Consider the following 16,702-nt stretch of genomic DNA (forward strand, 5'->3'; position numbering starts at 1 on the left):
ATTTTTAGAGCTAAAGGAGACATGAAAGGTCATCCAGTCCAGCCCCTCTTTTCATTTTTGCTTTTCTTTGTTTTAATAATTAAGGAAACGGAGGTTTAGAAAAGTGAAGTTGCTCAAGGTGACTCAAGGACACAGCTTCTTTTTTTTAATATAAATTTATTTTATTTATTTTTGGCTGCGTTGGGTCTTCGTTGCTGCGCGCAGGCTTTCACTAGTTGCGGCGAGCGGGGGCTGCTCTTCGTTGCTGCGCGCGGGCTTCTCCTTGCGGTGACTTCTCTTGTTGCGGAGCACGGGCTCTAGGCGTGCGGGCTTCAGTAGTTGTGGCGCACAGGCTTAGTAGTTGTGGCTCGAGGGCTCTAGAGCGCAGGCTCAGTAGTTGTGGCGCACGGGCTTAGTTGCTCTGCAGCATGTGGGATCTTCCCGGACCAGGGCTCGAACCTGTGTCCCCTGCACTGGGAGGTGGATTCTTAACCACTGCGCCACCAGGGAAGCCCACAGCTTCTTATTCAACAGAAGACTATACAGAATTTCCTGAATATTCCAGCTTTAGTTTTGTAAACTCTTAATTTTTACCTTCAGGATCCCCAGTTCAATCAACTTTGTTGATTTCATAATGTAATGCCATTTATGGGTGGTTTTTTTTTAACTGATTTTATCAATATCCTAGGTCTGTTTTCTGCAGAGCCATCCTGCAGGGTAGGTGTGAGGATGAAGAAGGAGCTGGATGTGGACTCAGGAGGATCTAGGGGTTTGAATGTGTCAACAGAAGATTCTGCAGTTAGGTTATTTCAGACTGTGCATCTCTCATTGTAACAGCGTGGTATCTGGGTAGGGTGTTTATAGCCGTGTGCTCTGGGGGCAGACTGCTTGTGTTCTGGTGCTGACTCTGCCATTCACTGGCTGTGTGACCTCAGGAAAGCAGTTAACCTCTCTGTGCCTCAATGTCCATGCCTCTGAGGTGGAGAGAACAGGAGTACGTACTTCTTGGAGTTGTTGTGACGATTCACTGAGTTAATGCAGATCAAGTACTTAGTACCTGGCCTGGTGCAGAGTGAGCACTGGGTAAATGTCAGGTGCCATTATTGCTATTCTTTCTCTTTCAGGAAGAGTGTAGTTTTTTCATCGTTTAATAATTGTTAGTATTTTACTTGTCTTGTTTATTAAGTGTTTAGCCTTCACAGCCTCCCTGAGGGATGGGTAGAAGGTGGCAGGGAGGATCTCTGTATTTTGTTTTCTAAATATTGGTGCAGTGTCTTGTCCCAGGGGACTAAGCTAACACCGTCCCCATCACGTCTTCCTGGCTTGTTACCCTGCCCCCTGCTCCACATGACCTTAGTGTGGTCTCCCGAAGTGACTGACGTGACCCTAGCCAAGTGTAAGAGCATCAGAGAGGAGCTCCTGTTTGAAGAAGTTGCTGCGTGATAGCTGCGATGGATGCTCAGGACTCTGATAGTTGTGTTCCTTACCCCACACCTGAGTGCAGTATGTCTGGACTTTATGATTAGTTTCACAGGCTTTTATGAACTTTCTGGATTTTTTTCTGATTTTGGCTCTACAGTGCAGCCATAAATTCCCTGGGTCCAGATCTCAGTTCAGTCCTGTATTAACAGTGTATGCACGTGCCTTGGGCAAGTTACTTAACCTCTCTGTGCCTCGGTTTCTTCCTCTGGAAGTGAGGGTGGTGACAGTACCTGCTCATTGGGTTGCTTTGAGGATCGGATACGTTCAGACATGTAAAGGGCAGGCCAGCGTCTGGTACCTGGTACACACCCTACGTGCCGGTTGTCCCTGTCCACTGTGCTCCGTGGGGTGAAGCCTGGGGTCCAGTCACGTGATGGAACGTGTACCCGTGAAAGGCCAGAATGAGGTATACCTTGGTGTCAGAGCAGAAAGAGAGACGTCACTTCTTTCTTTTTTCCAAATCTTCAGTGATTTGGGTATATTTCCTTTTTGTTGTTGTTGCTAACAGATGGACATGGCTAAGTCTTAACTTCTGGCAACACTGTGACTTAAACACACCCCCAGTGTGGCCCCTGCAAGTTCATGCCCAAGGCCTTTTGGTCCACCAAGTCTGCCTTTAGGAGTTTACCCCAAAGGAATACTTAAGCCTGAGCACAGTGACTTACCTGCAGACCTGTTGATCGCAGCGTTGTCTGTGATGGTGAGCAGTGCAGACAACCTCAGCTGTCAGGAGTGGGGCGCTGGTCACGTGGAGGTGGGGCTCCCGTTCAGCTGAATATGGTATAGTCACGGGAGACAAGGTGGTTTGGGGCTATTTACTGGCATGAAAAGATGTCCACATCTAATTGATATATGATAAGAGCACGTTAGGAGTGTGAGAACCATGATGCCAGTTTTTAAAAAGCCACATATTTCATTATGTTTCGCCTAGAAAGGGGCTCAGGAAGCTTCAAGGTGTTGCCAGCGGTGGTGGTTTGTTTTGAGTGGTAGGATGATTTAATTTCCTTCCTTTGACTTGAAGTATAATTTTTCTATAGTTAAAATATATGGCTTTCATAATTTGAATCTTTTTAAAAATCAGCTTTTAAGAAAATTGCCCCATAGGAAAGGTTGGTTGTTGTTCAGCCTCTAGACCACCTGTAGAAAAGGTGTTAGAGTAAATTCTGAGTTGGGAACCCTGAGTGCAGGAACTGTGGCCTTTGGCCCTCCTTGCTCTGGGTGTTGGCCATTTCTGGAGGGCGTGGCCCCCTCCCTCCCCCCGACCCCCCCCCCCCCCCGCACTGTCTTAATGAAACGTGCTGCCCTCAAAGCTTGTTACTCTGCCGCAGTCCAAGAAGCCTGGTCCTGTAGGTATAGGGTCTTGTTGGAAGATGTGAAGAATCCACTTCTTCCTCTTTCTTGGCAAAACCTCTCTCTCTGTGCCTAAAAATAGTTACAGCAGTAGAACATTGGGAGAGTTATGAGAATCTAAGCCTACCTTGCTGGACTCGATCTCAGAGTTACAAAGGCCCTATTTTTGCTTGTTTTTGTAGGAAAGAACAGCCGTGTTTCAAGAATTCTCACGTTCCAAAACAGGGGTTCTTCTCTGCACGGTATGTATCATTCTGCGCTCCGTGGGAAGGTTGACAATGGTTGTGATGGTGGTGGCAGTTTTTCGTCTCCCGACGATTCGCCTTGGGGTCACCGGCCCCACGGGGAACAGGAATTCCGGGGGCCGCTTGGTGTGGCTGGTCTCTTTGCACTCCTGGTTTGCCACCTTACTGCCGCAGATAGCGGGCTGCCACCGCGCAGAAGACTTGGCAATTTGCTCACTAATAGTGGCAGCTGTTTGTCTGAAAACGTGTGAATCTTGGCGATTTCTCTCCACCAAGAACTTGTAAATTACAGCTATCGGGAGTAATTAGAGCTGAGAAAGTCTTTTCACAACAAAATCACTCCGCTTGCCTCTGCTCACCTTCTCGTAAAGGAAAGTAGATGCGCTTGGACAGAGTCTAGGTACTGGTGTCCAGAGCTGCCGTCTGCCCTGCAGTTTTCAGGGCCGCTCACTCGGCCTCAGTCTTTGCAGTCGTGGGTAGCCACCTCCTCCAGCACCACGGTGACCTTTGTCGTGCACATCTCTTGTGATCTTTTGAGATTGAAAACTCACACCTTCCACGTCCCTGCTTCCCTGGGGACTCACTTCACCAAAGTGGCTGCTGGCTCCCAAGATTAAAATGCCTTCCCTGTTTGTGCCATCTCGGAAGATGGAACTTAATCCCCAGCTGGTTATTTGAGAAACCCCTATATGTACAGTAATGAAATTGCACCGTCAATTTAGTAATCCTGTGAACAAGGGCTGGGTAGAAGCAACGACATTTAGCTGCTTGAGTGCCTGTCTAGGCCTCGTTCAATACAATTACTTTTTAAGGAACTCCTGTTCTCTATTTAGTTTTAAAGGTAATGGAGATTGTTTTCTTTCTAAATTGAGAGTTTGTGAGCGAGTGCAGCTTTGTTTCTCGTGTGTGTATATATGCATGATCACCTACAAGACGGCCTGCCCGGTGACCTGCGGATTCTCACGTGTGTGCGGCCAACAGTGGTTCCGCCGGCTCTGGTCCTTCAGATCTGAGAGCCGTTGCTCCTGGAATGCTTGCCTCGGAAGGAGATCTGAGTCTGAGCAAGTAGCCCTTCTCTTTATGAAGCCCATCAAGTCAGATGCTTGTGTTTGCTCTAAAACTGTCTTCACTTGCCTGGTCCAAAGCGAAGATGAGTCCAGGTAATCTACTTGATAAAGAACTTTGTCAAAAATCCTCTGTCTGGGGCCTCCCTGGTGGCGCAGTGGTTAAGAGTCCGCCTGCCGATGCAGGGGATACGGGTTCGTGCCCCGGTCTGGGAGGATCCCATATGCCGCGGAGCGGCTGGGCCCGTGAACCATGGCCGCTGGGCCTGCGCATCCGGAGCCTGTGCTCCGCAACGGGAGAGGCCACAACAGTGAGAGGCCCGCATACCGCAAAAAGAAAAAAAAAAAAAAAAAATCCTCTGTCTGGGGCTTCCCTGGTGGTGCAGTGGTTGAGAGTCCGCCTGCCGATGCAGGGGACACGGGTGCGTGCCCCGGTCCGGGAAGATCCCACATGTCGCGGAGCGGCTGGGCCCGTGAGCCATGGCCGCTGAGCCTGCGCGTCCGGAGCCTGTGCTCCGCAGTGGGAGAGGCCACAACAGTGAGAGGCCCGCGTACCGCAAAAAAAAAAAAAAAAGAGAAGGCAGTAGGAACCTGTGTGTTGGAATTTGGATTAGGACCAGAATAAAATGCTTTGTCTTTGACCCTTAAGATGCTGGATTTGTCCCTGGTGGGAAATTATTGAGTCTGCCATGTTTTTTACAGACGTGGGTGAGCTCTAAGTCTCAAAGAAAACTCCAGGTATTTGAAGTTCAGTTTTTTGTTTTGTTTTTGGGTTTTTTTTTTTTAGTAGCTCTCCGGAAGAAAAGATCATTCTCTGAAATGTGATTCTCGGTGGGGTCAAAAGCATATGATGATTTTCCTTGTCCTGTTGGCTGCTGCCTGCAGGCAGGTGACGTCAGCTAGATGAGGAGCACCATTGACTTGGCACCTCTGCCCCCTGCCAGTCCCGGGTGCCACGTGAAAAGCAAGCTCTCACTTGCCATAATCTGACTTCTGTAAACCCCTCGGTGCGTGTTCACTTGCTGGCCCAGGTCACGTCCAGCATGCAGAACCTCTGCCAGTCTCATCTTTTCTTTATTCTGCTCTAGGAAATGACTGGAAAAGAGCTGGGTGGGAGCTCATTCCTCTCCATTTCTAAGCCAGGGTACAAGCCCGGAGTCCCCAGTGGGGAGAAGGTCTTCTTTGCTGCCCAGTCTTCCTTCTACTTCTGCCATGTTTTTTTGCTATAGGCAGAAACTTGGGGTGTCTGAGATGCTTTGGCTGTGATAGGTGGGGCCTGGGTTGGGGAGATGTTGTCACTGCGTCCTCTTCAGCAGCCTGTCACTTGCCAGGCTCTGAAAGCTCTCCGGGAGCCTCCTGGGTGTTAATGAGCAGCGGGGCTGCAGCAGGACAAGGCGGATGGAGGACTTGCTTCTTTGGATAAAGGGGAGCCACTCGTGAATTGTTGCGTGGGGACTTTCCCCCTCTGTACCGTATCTTTTGCCATTTTGATTTATCATCCCGAGATCATTTTAATGAGGCCAGAAGACTGACTGTCTTGTTGAGAAGTTGGGAATTGTGGTGTAACCACACAAAAGCTCACAGTTCTGCTCTTTCCTTTACTTCTAGAAAATCCCCTTGACCCCCTTTTCCTCCTTTATATCTTTTCTATTGTGAAGAAAGTTAAAGGTGTGTCTCTGTGTGTGTGTGTGTGTGTCTGTGTTTCCTTTCATCTTAAACATCTTAAAAGCAAGGATCTTAACTTCACGCAATCTTGCGGGACCTGGTACATGGCTGTATAATGTGGGTTCTCAGCACACGTGTGACCGCAATGAGTCCAGAGTCTGGGCAGAGGTGAAAAGATGGTCAGGAAGGAGAGACCAGCCTGGGAAAGAGAAGTCCTTACATATTTGAAATGTGAGTTTGTGTCCTCTAGAAAACTGGATCTAAGAAGAACCCAAGTTAAGGAGGGAGCAAGTGTCAGCAGGAAGGAGTCATTTGGAAGTTCAAAGCCCACGTTCCTCAGTGGAGTTAAGAAATCAAAAGAAGCAGAATATTTCCTGGGGCTTATAGTGAAGCACTCACCCTAAGCCAGAGGTTTTTTTAATACCACTGTTAAGTTGAGGGGTTGGGAAGGGGAAACCCCACCGAGTGACTGGCATGTGGCGTTTCCAAGCTCCCTCTAGTTTTAGGGCTGATGCTGGCCCTCCCTGCTTGTCCCTGGATGTCAGTACCCAGTGCCTTGGCCTTTTCCCAGCAAGGAGAGGCACTTCCGACTCCACCTGCATCCGCGGGCTGAGCATCCCTTGGAATGTTTTGTGCTTGTCCACACCTGCCTGCTCTTTCAGAAGATACCAAAGGCACCTGTGCTGCTCTTCGCCGCCTTTTCTCTCTCTCTCTCTTTTTTTTTTTTTTTTCTCGAAACACACCATTAGGTCTGTGCGGTTCTTAATTTCCTCGCCTCCTGGGAAATCTCGCTGTGCCAGGCAGGCAGGAGACAAAGGAGGGGGGCTGTAAGCATCCCAAGAATGTCCCTTCAGCACCCCTGAAGAAATGGAGACTTTCTCGGTTTTCTCTGGGGTATGCTTTTTAGGCGAAGTGTATCTTTTCTGCCCGTATTTCATTCGTGTTAATGGCAAGATCATTTGGAGATGGTTGGCTATTGACTCAGTTACGCTAACTCATGTTGCCAGCTTTTTGGCGGCTCCAGCCAAGATCTCGCGCCTCTGACAGCTTCTGCGCTGTCTCCTTCCCCCTCTGATTACGCAGCCCAATCTGTCACCCGGACGACGGGGGCCTGTGCCCCGCTGATGGCTTTCCACACGCCCGCAGTAATGACTTTGGCAGGACGGGAAGGCAGCAGAGGCGAATTTGCTGCGTCCCTTGCTCGGAGAGCCGCAGGCCCCCTCTCCCTGTTAGTAAAAGCACTTTGTGAGGTGCTCGGGTAAATAAATGAGTCATTTTAATCCAACTGACAGGCTGGCACCTGAGCAAGCTGCCTTCCATCTGTACCCCTTGGTCTCATGGAGGCGGCCAATTGTCAGGCCCACGGACTTCAAGGCCTGACTGGTGAGTGTCTTTCAGAATTGACTTTAGTGATTCTTTCACCCTAATTAGGTTAAAGGAATACAGTTGGGTTGGATCTAAGTTCTAAGGGTGGGCGGAGAACTGAAGCCTTTGCTGAGTCTTGTGCAGGTCAGTTTCCTGTGGCCCTGGTGCTGCTGGTTGACAGCATCCAGGAAGATGGAGCCATGTCCCCTTCCTCTGTGGTCCTCTGCCAGGGTCGGGTGGATGGGATGTGAGGGGGGAAGAGAGCCGAGAGGCTTTTAAATCCCCACCTCATTGCCTCCGTCTGGCTCTTATTTCATCACGAACTGGAACACTCAGATTTACAATTCTCAAGACACTTTGCACGCCCACTGTCTCATTGGATCTTCACAGCAACCTCGGGGGATAAGTAAATTGTAGCCATTTTATAGGTGGGTAAACTGAGGCTCAGAAAGCAGAGGTGACTTGCCCGGATTGGTGGCTGCTAAAGTGGTCCTAGAGTCCGGTTCTCCCTGTTCCTGCACTGACAGGATTGATCCACTCTCCCACCCTCAGAGTAGCCTCGGCTGAGACTGGAAAGAAGTGCTTAAGGAAATGGCTGGTGAAGTCCGAGCAGTGGCTGGCTGTGAGGTGCCGCCACCCCAACACCAGAAGTAGTGGGCGGCGGGAAGGTTGTCAGCCTGGTGTCCTGAGCCGATTGCCCAGCCCGAGTGGGAAAGAACCGTGAACAGTCCTGATGGCAGTGGCTGCGGTGCCTCCTAACTCACTGTTTCAGCGTGTTTGTACCCGGAGTGGTTTTCCTAACACCATATGCCAGTTTTGAGATTCATCTGTGTTTCTTAGTTGGATTTACTAAACCGACGAGCATTAAATTTTTTACAAAGCTTACCTGTAAAGCTCAGACAGCCCATTGTCTGTGTACCTCTCCCAGTGCGGAGCACTTAAATGAAGTAAATCATTTCTTAACAAGAGCTTCGCAGATTTAAGAACCCGTCAGTTTTTCTAAAGACAGTGACTGTGGTTAGTGTAGAGAACACTCTAAATTGTGTTCTCAAAGGCATCGGCTCTGGAACATCCGCCTTCAGCTTTCAGGGCACCTGGGAGCTGTCAGAAAACACCTCCTGGGTGGTTGACACACTTCTAATACATGAAATGTCTACTTAACATTTGTAAATGCAGCTTCTGGCCACCGTTCAAAGGAGACCCACAAGTCCCAGGTGGGATTTAATCAGAGCGAAGGCAGACCAGCCCTGACCTGCCTGCAGTGGTCTTCTGGGTGACTTAGATGATGTTGGGACAGTGTCTTCCTTGAATCCTGCCTCTGACCCTGGAGGATAAGGGTGCGGTTGTTTTTTTTTTGTTTTTTTTTGCGGTACGCGGGCCTCTCACTGTTGTGGCCTCTCCCGTTGCGGAGCACAGGCTCCGGACGCGCAGGCTCAGCAGCCATGGCTCACGAACCCAGCCGCTCCACGGCATGTGGGATCCTCCCGGACCGGGGCACGAACCCGTGTCCCCTGCATCGGCAGGCGGACTCTCAACCACTGCGCCACCAGGGAAGCCCTGGGTGTGATTGTTTTAATGTGCTTCTTACAGAACTTTGCATAGGATTATTATTTTTTAAAAAACCTTATATACCTATAAATTCTTAGTGATACTGAAAAGTGAGGAGAGAGGAGGAAGAGCCGTCCTTTACAGATGAATGCCAGTTATAGAAATGGAAGGAACTATAGGCTTAGAAAGCCATCATTTTGTAGACATCAGGGTAACAACTGATACAGACAAGTAGCATCAAATGATGCTAAAACCACTGGGCAAAATGTTCTGAGAAGCAGTCTCAAAGTTTCCCTCCTGAGGTTACTCACTCATCGCAAAGGAGAAAGGTACCGTCACAAGGGAGTGAGATGGTGGATGCCACCTGCTCCAGTGGCTGAGCACAGCGTCCCCAGCACAGGACAGACACCCTGCCTGTATCCTGAGGTCACGTGCTGGGCGGTACACCCCACCCTGATGTCGTTCTGCCAGAACGCTCCCCCAGAATCTTACTATGAGGAGACAGAAAAGTCCCGATTCTGGGATGTTCCTCAGGACACCTGGACTCTTGAAAAAATGATTGTTTTCCAAAAAATAAACAATAAAAAGAAGTAAATGTTAAGGGTGGGGATGCAGTTCTACGTTAAGGAAGTCTAGAGGGCTATAATAAAAATAGAATGAATGATCTAGGCTTCAGTCCTGGGTTAAGAAAGGAAAACAACTATAAAAATCGTCTTAGGTACAAGTGGTGAAATTTGAAAGTGGACTGATTATTGTAAAATAAACTTATTTAGTGTGAAGTTTCTTAGGTGTGGTAATGGTATTGTGATTTATGTAGAAAAATGTCCTTTTACTTAGAAGACACGTGCTGAAGTATTTAGGGGCAAAATGTCATGATACTTGCAACTTCCTTTCAGATGGTTCAGAAAAACATGTGTACAGAGGAAAAAAGCAGCTGTGCCGATGTTTAGCAACTGGTGAATCAGGATGAAGGACTGACAACTGCTCATTGTACTATTCTTCCAGCTTTTCTATAGGTTTAAATTTTTCTAAATAAAAATGCGGGGTTGTGCGGGGGCGGGGGGAATGACATGCATTCGTCGTCAAAAGAAAAACAAAGCAAACAACGCAGGAAACTACGAAGAGAAAAGTAAAAATTGCCCCAAATCCCTCTACCTTGAGGTAACCACGTTGACAGTTTTGGTGAACCTCCTTCCAGGTGTTGGTTCTCTGCTTATCGATCCATCTGTGCATTTATCCATTTATCCATCTGTCTACTTAATGTCTTCTGTTTTTGTTACCCTCTCTTTTTTCCTGGATTTTTTGGTGGAAGAAAGACCATTTGTCCTTTAGAATGCTCCACATTGTGTCCCTGTGGTGCTGTTTACCTTGTTCCTGTCTCCCTGCGGTAGGTCTAGGCACTTGTTTAGATTCCATTTCTAGGGTTTTGGTTTTGTTTTGGCAAGAATATGTCATAGGTGATATTTTGTCTTTCCTATTGCATGACAGCTGGTTATCTTACTTTTTAATTTTTAATTATGTTGAAACATGGTCTCAGGGTCAGAATTATAAGGGCCCATTAAAGGAAGTCCAGCTTCCATCCTCATCCCCTCCCCCATTCTCTTCCTTCCCGTATAGGTCACTTTTTTATAAGCTTTGGGGTTTTTCCCTCCATTATTTCTTTTTCAAATATGAGCAAATATATTTGTACTTCCCCCATTTCTTACACAAACGCATACTATTCACACTCAAAATATAGCCTAGATATCCTCCACATCAGTACATAGGAAGCTCCATTCCTTTTGTAGCTGTGTAAAACTCCGTTCTATGAGGTAGGTATTGCCGTGTTTTATTCACCCCGTCTCCTGCTAGACACTGGGGTTCTTACCAGACCTGCAATTATAAATAGTGCTGAACTCGGTGCTTTGTGACCACCTAGAGGGGTGGGATAGGGAGGGTGGGAGGGAGGGAGACGCAAGAGGGAAGAGATATGGGAACATACGTATATGTATAACTGATTCACTTTGTTATAAAGCAGAAACTAACACACCATTGTAAAGCAATTATACTCCAATAAAGATGTTAAATAAATAAATAAATAGTGCTGAAATGAATAGCCTTGTGCATAGATCATTTTAAATTTTTGCCAGGGATGGATTGCTGGGAGATTGGGCAGGGTCAAAGGGCAAGTGCATATGTAATTTTGCTGGATATTACCAGATTCCCCACCATAGGGGTTTGTATTATTTTACATTCCCACCAGCAGCATATGAGGGACACAGCATCTTTTTTTTTTTTTTTTTTTTTTTTTTGTGGTATGCGGGCCTCTCACTGTTGTGGCCTCTCCCGTTGCGGAGCACAGGCTCCGGACGTGCAGGCTCAGCAGCCATGGCTCACGGGCCCAACTGCTCCGTGGCACGTGGGATCTTCCCGGACCGGGGCACGAACCCATGTCCCCTGCATCGGCAGGTGGACTCTCAACCACTGCGCCACCAGGGAAGCCCCACAGCATGTTTTTTGATCGTGGAACCGTGTACTGTAATATGGTCTTGGAAAAGCAAAGCAGACCTGGATTTGAGGGCTAGCTCTGCTTCTTAGCTGTATGTCCCTGGACAAGTTACTTAATCTCTCTGAATCTTGGTTTCCTCTCTATCAAGTGGGAGTAATAGTTGTCTGAGGCATTATTTTGACAATGAGTCAAGATAACGCAGGTAACGTGCCCTCCACCGTGTCTGGTGTGTAGTGAGCGCTCAGTACCTGTTGGCTGGGGCTACTCTTGGTGTGACTTGTGCTTGGAGGTGAATGCCAGGTGTACCTTTATTGCCAAAGCCTGGAAGATTCCCATTTTCTAGTCTCTCTGCCAGAATGGCCAGAAACCAGAGAGCAGAGTCTTTGCTCTTGAGATGGCGACCAGCCGAAAAGAAAAGAAAAAAAAATCTCCATTGCTTTTATACTTTTTGTCTGTCTGGCTGATGACTGTCTGATAATGACTTATTTCCGTTCTCAGGCCTGCGTGCAGACGACGTTCTCTTAGTGAAGTGGGCTGTGGCTGCTTCACCTGCGGGTTCTATAGAACTAGCCTCTAAATTGGAATTTTACCCACAGGTGGACGTCAGCGGGTTCCTGAAGTTGTGCACATTCCTGGGGGGTGAGCCCTCAGAGTTTGCATTAGATCATCAGATAGATCCATGACCCCAAAAAGGTTGAGGAAGTCTGTCCTAAGCCATATTCTTTTCTGTTTTGAAGGATGTTGCGGCTCGGGGCTTAGATCTCCCTCAAGTCACGTGGATTGTCCAGGTAATGTATTTAAGTCGTTAAGGTGCGAGCTTGAGGCCAGGATGTGTGGTCATGAGTCGGTGCATTGGCTTTAAGTAGAATAATTATTATCACCCTCTTCTTGCGTGCTGCCCTGGTCACCAGGCAGCAACCAGCCCGATCTGCACAGTTCTCCTGACATCTTTCCTTAACCCAGCGCACCTGACCACTGCAGCACAGCCTGCAGACTGTACAGCCGTGGGAGGGAGGGGCAGGCTCCCCTGCTCGCAGACGAATGTGTGTCACACACAGAGTTTTCCGCAATCTGAAAATAACAGGAATTACCTGGGCCCCTGGGAGGCCTCATCGTGTCCAGAAGGCGATGGCTCAGCTGTCCTGAGCGCTGTGTCCATGCACATTGACCTGCAGGGGGCAGTTAAGGCCCTGACAGCACCTTACACATACCTCTAGCCTTAGATGCTTTGCCAGAGGGTAGAGGTGTTAGCATTAGTCCAGTGGTTTTAGTTTTGTCTTTTCTTTTCCTTAGTCTGCAGAGTGGTATTTTTAAGCCCTTCTGTACAGGGGCCAGGGGACATGGGCCCTGTTTACGTGAGTCATGGTTTATCCACATTTTAGTGGAATTGCATGCCTGTCACTAGCTAGGAAATCTCTGCTCACGGCACATGATGACTTTGCGACTAGAGGCATTGTGTCTTCTTTCCTGCTGTCCGTGGAGCAGATTTGAAATAGGAAGGCGAGGATGATTTTAACGTGCAGGAGGCCAGACACATATAATTGATCATTGAGAGCTGCCTTAGAATTGTGGGTGTTGATTGGTTGAATATGCCTGGCCTCCCATCATATTCTTGGCCCTCTGGTCTTTGATTCATGGAGCAGCAAAGAAGAAAAGGGCAGAATGAGTACGGGGACAACGGGTGTTAACGACGACGACGTTATTGCCATAGAGAGCGTCCGTTCGCTGAGTTAGAGCGTTGGCCCTTCTGCCGGGTCAGGAACGCTGTCCGTGGGAGCGGAGGCGTTTCCCTGCAGGAAGGGGAGCCTGCCTCTCAGCTGGCCTGCAGCTCCGCTCCGCTGGGGCTGGGTGGCCTGCAGCGAGGCGGTGGAGACCTGATGCCCTGTACCCTGTGCAGCGTCTCGCGTGGCCCCAGCCCCACTGCTCTGTCTAGGCCAAGGTCATGCGGCCATCCTGCGCAAGTTTGCGCCCACCTGCCTGCATTCTCACCTTGCCCAGTCACCTCAGTGAAAAGTTGCAAATAGGAAAATGAAGAGACCTGTGGAGAAGTGAAATTAAATAGGAGATACCGGGATGAGAAGACGTCTCGTTTATCTGAAACTTGGCCACTGTTCCCGTTGGCATGTCGGAGCCTTGTTATTTCCAGTGAAGCCAGGAGTTTCAGGGTTGAGTGACTTCTCCTTGTGACTGTGGTAGGGTAACCATAGCACCAGGATTTCATTCTTGGGATACCTGGAGGCAGGTGAGGGGTATTGCACTTCCAATTAATGGCAGTCCCTTGATCTGTGAATGCCTTCATTTTTGTTACCCTTTTTAGTACAACGCTCCGTCTTCACCTGCTGAATACATCCACCGGATTGGGAGAACCGCCCGGATTGGCTGCCATGGGAGCAGCCTGCTCATTTTGGCTCCTTCGGAGGCAGAATATGTCAACTCGTTGGCTTCTCACAAAATCAAGTGAGTCAGAAACACGGGGTTTCGGCTGATCTCACCTAATTAATTTTCTGTCGCTTCTTACAGTGGATGGGCCTTGTAAGCTGACGAGGAGCCATTAACCCTTGTGATCCCTAAGTGAGTCCCAGAATAGCCAGTGGCAAAGACTAAAACCCTTAACGCCATCAGCACATGACAGTTTTCATTGCGTTGCCATTCCAAGGCGTAGAACGATCTGTTGCACTCTTCCTTTCAGGTAGAGGTCTGTGTTGCGTTACTCCTGCTGCAAAATCAGCGTGCGCCACCCGCCCAGCCAGCTTCTCAAAGATCTCTCTTAGTCACCATTTTTGTTTCTTGCAGTTAATTAATGCTTAGGACCTTTAAAGTTGGAAAGAAAGAATGCTTTTGATTCTTTACACAACTCCCCCTCCCCCAGGAAAGGAACACGAGGGAAGAATCCATTAGGGGCAGGTGAATTATGTACCACATGTTTGTGGCCAAGGCTGTCCAGCCGCTGTCTCGTATGCACCCAGTCAGATGGCAGCCTCTCACATCCCCCAGCATCAAGCCCCCAGTTCCAGCTCTGGGTCGGGGACTCCACAGGGCTCAGCAGCATGGAACCTTTGCCAGGGGCTTCCATCGAACCCCGATCTCCCCGAGGAAAGACAGAGAAAGCAAAGACAGAGGACAGTGGCTCGAGCTGGCCAGGGGTGATTGTGATGAAAGCAGAAAGCATCCACCTGGGCCACGGAAATGAGTTTGTTTAGTCATGTTTTCCATAAAATCTAAAGTAACAGGCTCTAAAAACGGGCTTCTAAAGGCATGCGGTTTTTCACACTGATCTACTTTCACGAATTCTGCTCAGAGAAAGCACAGTGATGCATAGAATGTTTTTGGAGGCACAGGAAGAGTCGTGTGATGCCCAAGGTGGCGGCACGGTACACGCCGGGCACAGGAGTGGCCCAGCTGCTCAGAAGCCACTCGGTGACTTCCCCTGTCCCCAGTCAGACTTCAACACTCTCAACACTTTCGAGATTGCTGGTGTGACCGTTCGTGGAATGAAGCTTTCTCAGAAAATGTGCTTCACACCCATCAGTGTTGGGGGAGGTGAGGACCCGCTCCCGATGAATTCAAGAGGGCAAAAATGAAGATGGTGTGGGTTTTCCTCTTACGTAATTCTCTCATCTTGATACAGCTTGTCAGTTGAAGGAGTGGTTTTTGTTTCAGGAAGACATGCATCTCTTCTCTTACTTGTGAGAGAAAATCTCAGGTAGATCAGTCAGTCACGTTTCACCCGGAGCTCCATCTCCAGCTGGATTCTGAGTTCCCGGGGGCTGGAGGCCGCGTCAGACTTCTCTCTGTGGCCCTTGCCAAGTCTAGGTGGCACCCGATCAGGCAGTTACACTCCAGAAATACAGGGGGGTCGAAATGAAAACCCGTCCCAGCGCCGTAGCTTTTTCCCTCTGTCCCGGCGATTCGTGTACGTGTGGAAGGTATTCTCAGAGGTGTGTTGTCCCACAGAGAAGGGACTCACTGCGCCTTGGCAGCCGCCTCTGCCTCCACGGCCCCCTCCTCCCGTTCTAGACCCACAGGTTCACGTTCTCCCATTCCTCCCCATCAGCAGCTCTCTCTGGTTGGCCTCCTGTGCTCGTTCACTGCGATGTGATCTCCTTGGAGAAATGGCTGCAGACAGTTGCGCAGTCAAAGGGTGATGGTCCAGCACAGAGTCGTCAGCATAGATGCCTCTGCCTCTCTCCCTCTCGTCATTGTTCTCGAATAAACGCCTTCCGGTTGATTGCTATGGAAGGTTCAAATGTAAGCCTGAAATTGAAAAGGGGAAAATAATAATTAGCACCAACATGAATCATTGGTGAGCTGGGTATATTTTAAAGGTATAAAAAGGACAGCCCTTGGGACTTCCCTGGTGGCACAGTGGTTAAGAATCCGCCTGCCAATGCAGGGGACACGGGTTTGAGCCCTGGTCCGGGAGGATCCCACACGCTGTGGAGCAACTAAGCCCGTGTACCACAACTACTGAGCCTAAGCTCTAGAGCCCGTGAGCCACAACGACTGAGCCCACGCGCCGCAACTGCTGAACCCGTGCGCCTAGAGCCCGTGCTCCGCAACGAGAAGCCACCGCGGCGAGAAGCCCGCGCACCGCAACGAAGAGTAGCTCCCGCTCGCCACAGCTAGAGAAAGCCCGTGTGCAGCAGCGAAAACCCAATGCAACCAAAAATAAATAAATAAATACATTTATTTATTTAAAAAAAAAAAGACAGTCCTCCCTTTTGATGATCTTTTCTGGAAAAAGAGCCCGTAGCATTCATGGGAAATTCAGCATAAGGTTCACATTCAGGAGAGAACTCAGTGCTGCCAGAGACTCGGGGAGGAAGTTCACAAGGACGAAGACTGGGAAATACCGCGAGGGAGAGATTTGGGTCTTCTGTGCCGTAAGGATGTTCTTACAGGGGTGTAAGGACATTCATTTAAGGGGCAGAGAGTTCTGTAGGAGTCCAGCCTCACTAGCTTCTGCCCTGAAAATTCACCTATTGAAGTGCCTGGTCCTGAACCACCGGCTGCTTCACCGGTGAGACGTAGTCAACCCGAGTAATGATCACATCTGTCGCTACGCTACTGCCGTGCGTTACACTTGCTGATTTCTGTTTGAGGAAGGGCTGTATGTTGGGGATCTATATATAAACTGTTTCTTTGACTTAATACAAAAAACTAAATCTAATAAGAACTAATTACAAAGTATGCCACGGAAAGAGACAGACTTGAAGATTCTTGGAATACAAAAGGTACACGTCTAAATATCAAAAAAAGGAGGAAGACGTGTGTGCCTGTTGGGTGCCTAAGAACCTGAGAGCCAGGCGGCGGGCTGCTGGGACGGCTGATGAATTACAGAGAAGATTCAGGAAGGCAGGCGGAGGCTCTCAGCAGCAAGGGCCATCGCCGCCCGCCCCCCATACCCACAGCGTGTGGAACTCGCCCTGACAGTTTAATTTAGCAGGGCAAGAGACAGGTGCCCCGGTCCGCTTCGCCTCTGTCTAAATGCTCAGAACTTTGTCTCTGCAGCCTTC

General features: G+C 49.0%; 1 protein-coding gene across 1 annotated transcript in view; it reads left to right on the forward strand.

The window, feature by feature from the left end:
• The window catches only part of DDX31 (DEAD-box helicase 31), a 72,431-nt gene that overhangs the window by 23,739 nt on the left and 31,990 nt on the right, over positions 1–16,702 (forward strand). Inside the window, 3 exon segments of the mRNA XM_060102385.1 lie at positions 2,994–3,053; positions 11,924–11,974; positions 13,504–13,643. Coding sequence (XP_059958368.1) covers positions 2,994–3,053; positions 11,924–11,974; positions 13,504–13,643 — 251 coding nt within the window.

The sequence above is a fragment of the Mesoplodon densirostris genome, chromosome 6, assembly GCF_025265405.1.
Source record: "Mesoplodon densirostris isolate mMesDen1 chromosome 6, mMesDen1 primary haplotype, whole genome shotgun sequence".
Lineage (NCBI taxonomy): Eukaryota > Metazoa > Chordata > Mammalia > Artiodactyla > Ziphiidae > Mesoplodon > Mesoplodon densirostris.